Genomic DNA, 5,838 nt, shown 5'->3' with positions numbered 1-5,838 from the left:
AGTATCGGTTTCCACCATTTTTGTAATTTAATTTGATAGACCCTTTCCCTTTAATCATTACTGTAAAACCATCACCAAAGCGAACTTCACCAGCTACACTTTCACCTAAGTTGTAAAAAATTTCCTGTTGCCTCGTCATGTGGTTGCTTGCCCCATTGTCTAGATACCATATACTTGAGTTTTCACGATTATTCTCAAATTGTCTCAATTTTGAACTTATATTTTTCTGGTTCACTAGTATCGTACTCTCCTTGCCACTTTTTCCTAGTTCAGATAAAAGTAATGTTGGTTCATCTCCATCAACGTCAATATGTGACAGGTTCGCCTCTGTCGTTTGTTCCCTTTCTTTCTTTGGCTTCCGACACTCGCCTGCGTAGTGGCCATAATTCTAGAAGTTATAACTCATTACACGGCTTTTATCTCAACTCCAACATCCTCTTGGATTTGAAGACCCATCTGAGCTTCCTCTAACAGAACGGCTTTGCCATTCTTCTTTAGTAAGTAAGAGTTTCCCCTCAGTGTTCTCTATTCTTTTCCATTCATCCTCCATTAGCATGAGTTGATCTCCTTTAGGTCCACCCATAATTGATCCAGACTATCCCTTTAGCCCCTCTTCATGTGCTTTGAGTGACCCAGTTGTTTCTTCTACTGACATCTTCTCAAGATTGCCAAATTGCTCAATTATTGAAGCAATTTGTAAAAAAATTGACGACACTGCACGAAGCAGTTTCTTTACAACATAGCTCTCACTCACTATTTCACCCGGTGCTCGAATATTTGACATTAGTCCATTCATCTTCATCACAAAATCGTCCAATTGATTAGTGTCCTTCATGTTCAATACCTCAAACTCTGCCTTCAAGGTTTGAACTCGTGCTGCCCTGATTCGTTCTGCACCTTGGCACATAGTTTTGATTGCATTCTAAGCATCTTTCGTAGTATTTTTATTAGCTGATGACAACAGCACGTCTTCAGGTATCCCTTGATAAATCATGGCTAATGCGATCATATTTGTTTTCACGTCAACTGACGCCTTTGGGTCACTGATCTCGACAGCTTCCCAAACTCCATGCGCTTGCATGAATACTCTCATCTTCATGGACCAGATTGTGTAATTTTCTCTTGTCAACGTTGGGTAACTCAACCCAACTGAACCTCCTTTCGGTTTGTTTACATCCATGACTTTCAATTTGTTTACATCCATTGATGTTGTCTTAGACATACGCGTGCTAGCTTTGATACAAGATTGTAGAGTCAAGGATCATCAGTATACTACAAAAAGTAAACCACACACATTCACACTGATACGAGGCAAGCTCGGTTTTATTATAACAAATTGGCACCTACAAACAAAACAAAGCCACACTCAACAACCTATTTTAAGATGTGGTGAAACTACTTGATAAATATTTAGTTACACTAGTAATTAAGATAAGGCAGGACTCTTCTATTCTCACTCCACGGCTGCATCACCTCCTACAGAAACGGGAAAACAAAACGACCTAGTCTTACTGATCAACAATCAGCAACTTATTCGAATAAAACAAACTAAATAAATAAGTAAATAAAAGATTTAGATTAAAACTGCAACAAGAAGTGTTTTCTTCACCGCTGGCTAAGAGCAAAGGGTTCGAACAACAACGATTTTAAATGGTCCTTGGTCCAATGTTGAGGGTTGCCATGTCCGTCTCCGTACTGATAAAAGGTTTGCCCTATTCGTGCCATATTTGGATTGGCAGCTACAAATGCTTTGCCAAAAGGATATTTCCCCAGCAAGTCCTTATTTAGAATCTTCCATGTCTCGTGCACTAAATTATCAACATATTTTCGCGCCACTTCTTCACTTGCACCAGTATCGTTCATGTAACACTGGACTGCCTTCAGATTATCTCCTCGTGCCATCTCACCCTAAAAATTAATTAATACATGCAAGTCAAATTAGAATTATGTGTATGATTATCTGCAGACTTATGTGATTATATATGTTAAGGTGGATCAGTATACGAACAGATGATGTTCCCAAATCATTGGTAAGTCGAACAATCATACAGGAGCTCCACATGATACTTGGAAACTTGTCTATGTAATCTAAAGCCTCCACGTTAATCTTATCTGCAGTTAGGAAGTAAGCACAAAACAATAGAATTTGCGCTCCAATTGACACTGCAGCATTTTCCAAATATTCCTCTAATGTGGGCTTGTATTCTGAGTGAAACCACTTTGCTTCTTTTAGATAAGCTTTACATAGATATGCCCACTGCAATGATTAGTAAAAAGATACTAAGTTTCACGGAGCCAATTTTTATTATATAAATTTAGATCAAGTACCATGATAAAAATAAAGTACACGTTAATCAAACCAGGTACTGAAAATATTGTTCTAGCACTTGAAAGTGATACATCTCTTACTTGTTTTCTTAAATAAGGCAAGATGTTAAAATCTCGCTCTTGCATTGTCCAGAATGCTATTTCATTTGTGGTATTAAACATTGCAAGAAGTACAGTCTTTATGTTCACTGGGAGCTTGTCAATTTCGTTAATATCCCATCTGCGCGCAAATTGTGCTGGTTAATGTGCAAGCTGTTAGTGCAGACACAAAAGATACAAGTGGAGAACATCGACAAACCTTTCAACATATTCTGTAAACAGCTCCACCTCTTCTAAAGAGCCATAGACATCGTACACGTCATCAATGGTTGTTATTAAGCAGATTACTTTGGTTGCCATGATGCGGAAAGCACTATATTCTGGATCTGAAACAATTCCATTGCACCAGAAATGATGTTCTACTAGCCGGTCTCTTGCAAAGGTCATCTTTTGCAAACCAATGTTCACCCACCAACTGTTGTTGTGAATCATTTCAGAACATATATATTTAGAAATGCCACGTCAGATCATGTAGCTACCTAGCTCGGACACAAAAAGTTATAGCATGAAACTCTTCTTATAGAATTTAAACTTTAATTTGTATACCTTGCTAGTTTGCTGACTTCCTTCTGATAAACGGATTGGACGATGTTGTAGTCCAACTTGGCTAACCTGATCAAACTCGGAATCATGTTCTGCTCTTGCTCATAAGTATCGATATACCATCTAGCCTCGACCCTTGTTAATTTCCAGTGCAAAGGCATGTCTAAGGCATGATTCACTTTTCTTGCCATGTCGGGGGATATTAAATCCCCTTTTACAGCATTCTTCAAGTGTGTTGTTGAAAAGGCCTTGGCCTTATCAAGGATGTCTTCGCCTTTGAAACCGAAGAAAGATGCTTCGTACAAGCTAAGCAGCCCCTTCACATCCTCACAAAGATTTGTCTTGAAGTTACCGGCCTCATCTGTGAACCTTTGGAACACGTCTATACGTACATAGAAAAAAAAGATAGGTGATTCATGTAGGATTTAAATGGATAATTGCCATGCTTTTGAGATAGATATACAATACTTCAATACTATTGTAATGTTATCAAAGTATAGCATGTACAAACCTTGTGATGACACGGTATATCCATGTTGTCGAAAAATCCTAAATCGTAAAGCTGTTGAATAAAGGTCATCATCACTCAACCATGCATCAGTACTATTATTGTAAATAGCATCAATTGCTTGCTTTATATCATTCTGGAATTGATACTTCAACCCTAGCCTCTGAACTGAGTCGAGCAACTCAAGCTTGGCCAATGGCATATCCGTGTCTGCGACTGCATAAATGAGAAGCTTAGCTTCATCCTTCAACTCATTCACCTGCTTTATGTATTTATCTTCCTGCAACGCATATATATTGCAAGCAAATATCACACACTCAAAGGTCGACGTCAAAAGATAACATCATACATTTATAGTAACTAGTTCCTTACCACGCTCTTATATTAATATTCTAACAATCCCGTGATTAGGTTTTAGAGCAAACAAACTAGTTACTTAACAATAATATATATTAACTGACAGGGGATGAATAGGTATTAGTACAGTGTAATCAACGCTGGAGAGTGACTTGACTAGATTGTAATCCCCGAAACTTGGTGGATAGTTAGCATTTCTTCGAGAGCCGCCGCCTGAACCTTGATGGAGAACATCACCGGGTGTTGTTATGCATAGAACTGGTTTATTATAAGTACTAGCACAAATTTTAGAACCATTTCTTGCTGACGGAAGAGGAACGCGGGGAGGTGCAGAAATCAAGAAGGTTGAAAACAGACCTAATTGGGTAGCCATATATAGTTCTATCTAGCTAATTGTTTTCTTGAAGAAACTATTGTATTTCTTATGCATTCTATTCGGTAATACACATTGCACTATATATAGTGCCCGTCCTTTACCGTTTGAGACAAGTAACTTATGACTTAAGATGAATAAGTGAATTATAAGTGATAAGTAAAAAAATACTAATAAGTTAAATAAGTGTTTGGATAATTTTACTTATAAGTCAAAATAAAAAAAAATTCTTAAATGAGCTAAAATAAATAATTATTAAATATAATTATCTAAATTCTTGAATTTTAAGTTAGATTAACATTTAAAAATATATATTTTAAAACTAAGGTTAACAAATCAGCGAAAAATTAAATAAGTTGAGAAAAAGTACGTCGTTACTAACATTCAACTTATCATCTTATAAGTTGTAAATTCAACTTATAAGTTGGATCGACAAACACTCATCGATAAGCTGTTACGGGCTTATAAACTATAAGTGACTTATAAGTGCGCTGCCAAACATGCGCCATACTAAATTGGATTATGGTAGTGTTTATAAGTTGCTTAAGTCACGAATGAGTACATTTTTTAATTTAAAATGATCCTTGAAACTTATCCTTCTTTCACGTGGCTGGCAAAAAGATGAGATGCTCTGAAGTATATATGGCCTCAATTTATAATTTTAAAATATTAATACTCAAACATATATGATTAGAAAAAAACAAAATTATATTAAACAAAGATTAAAAACTATTTTTTCTCCATTTCTCAATTAATAAAAGTATATTTACTAAGTTAGGATTTTCTTATTTATATATATTTATAAAAGATAAAACTATAACCAATATATATCGGTGTTCTAAAATTCGGTAACTCGTCCGAGTACTCGATTCGAGTACTCCTTTTTGACCTTTGACCGATTTTTGACTAATCGTGTTTAAGAACGATTTTATAAAAAATCGGTCAAATTTTGGTTTGACTTTGATTACTCTGAGTCGAAATCCGTGTTTGACTTTCACACGGTGGTCAAAATTTCATTTTTATCTCGTAGTTTTAGCTTTAATGAAAAAATTACAAACAAAATAGATATATATGACAACAAATGGTATATTATAGTTAAGTTTTATGTATTAACATATTTATAATAAAATTTGAATGAAATCAATTTCATATATATATAAAAATTATAAATCCTATCTCATTTGTTCAACGAGTACTCTCTGAGTTCCGAGTACCATTTTTCCAGAATAAAATTGAGTAGACCCCACTTCCGATTTTTACAACCTTGATTTATAGAGAAAAATGTTCCTAAAGGGGTTAACTTTGGGAAAATTATTTAAATTCACTAGAATAAAAGTTGAATGACGGTAATATACTTATATTTATATATAGGAGAAAACGAGTGCATTTAGGTTGCCCCACTTAGATTGTTTCATTTTTTTCATAATTTTTATATTTTTTGAGTTAATAAATATAAAAATTGTAATTATCTTTTTTTTAAAAAAATAATTATCTTATATATTATTATCATTCGTAATATTCTCCTGAAGTTTTTTACAACATATTCCATTAATTTTTTTGAAATCAACTTAACATATTAATATTCTTTCAAACTTCTAATTTCTTTTTAAATAAATTTAGCATCTTGATA

General features: G+C 34.6%; 2 protein-coding genes across 2 annotated transcripts; both read right to left on the bottom strand.

Moving 5' to 3' along the window:
- Window positions 1-595: 595 nt before the first annotated feature.
- Window positions 596-907, bottom strand: LOC141713793 (uncharacterized). The gene has a single exon (XM_074517367.1). The coding sequence runs from the start codon at window positions 905-907 to the stop codon at window positions 596-598; it is 312 nt and encodes a 103-aa protein (XP_074373468.1).
- Window positions 908-1,295: 388 nt separating this feature from the next.
- On the bottom strand, window positions 1,296-4,272 carry LOC141711516 (beta-bisabolene synthase-like). The gene is made up of 7 exons (XM_074513991.1): window positions 3,963-4,272; window positions 3,482-3,758; window positions 2,974-3,352; window positions 2,627-2,842; window positions 2,410-2,548; window positions 2,009-2,257; window positions 1,296-1,908 (listed from the first exon to the last, which is right to left on the bottom strand). Exons 1-7 carry the CDS (start codon window positions 4,206-4,208, stop codon window positions 1,606-1,608), a joined length of 1,809 nt encoding a protein of 602 aa, XP_074370092.1. The 5' UTR covers window positions 4,209-4,272; the 3' UTR covers window positions 1,296-1,605.
- Between the last annotated feature and the right edge of the window lie 1,566 nt (window positions 4,273-5,838).

The sequence above is a fragment of the Apium graveolens genome, chromosome 3 (assembly GCF_009905375.1).
Source record: "Apium graveolens cultivar Ventura chromosome 3, ASM990537v1, whole genome shotgun sequence".
NCBI lineage: Eukaryota > Viridiplantae > Streptophyta > Magnoliopsida > Apiales > Apiaceae > Apium > Apium graveolens.
Note: the sequence above shows the minus strand (reverse complement) of the source record. Positions and strands in the feature narration are given on the sequence as shown.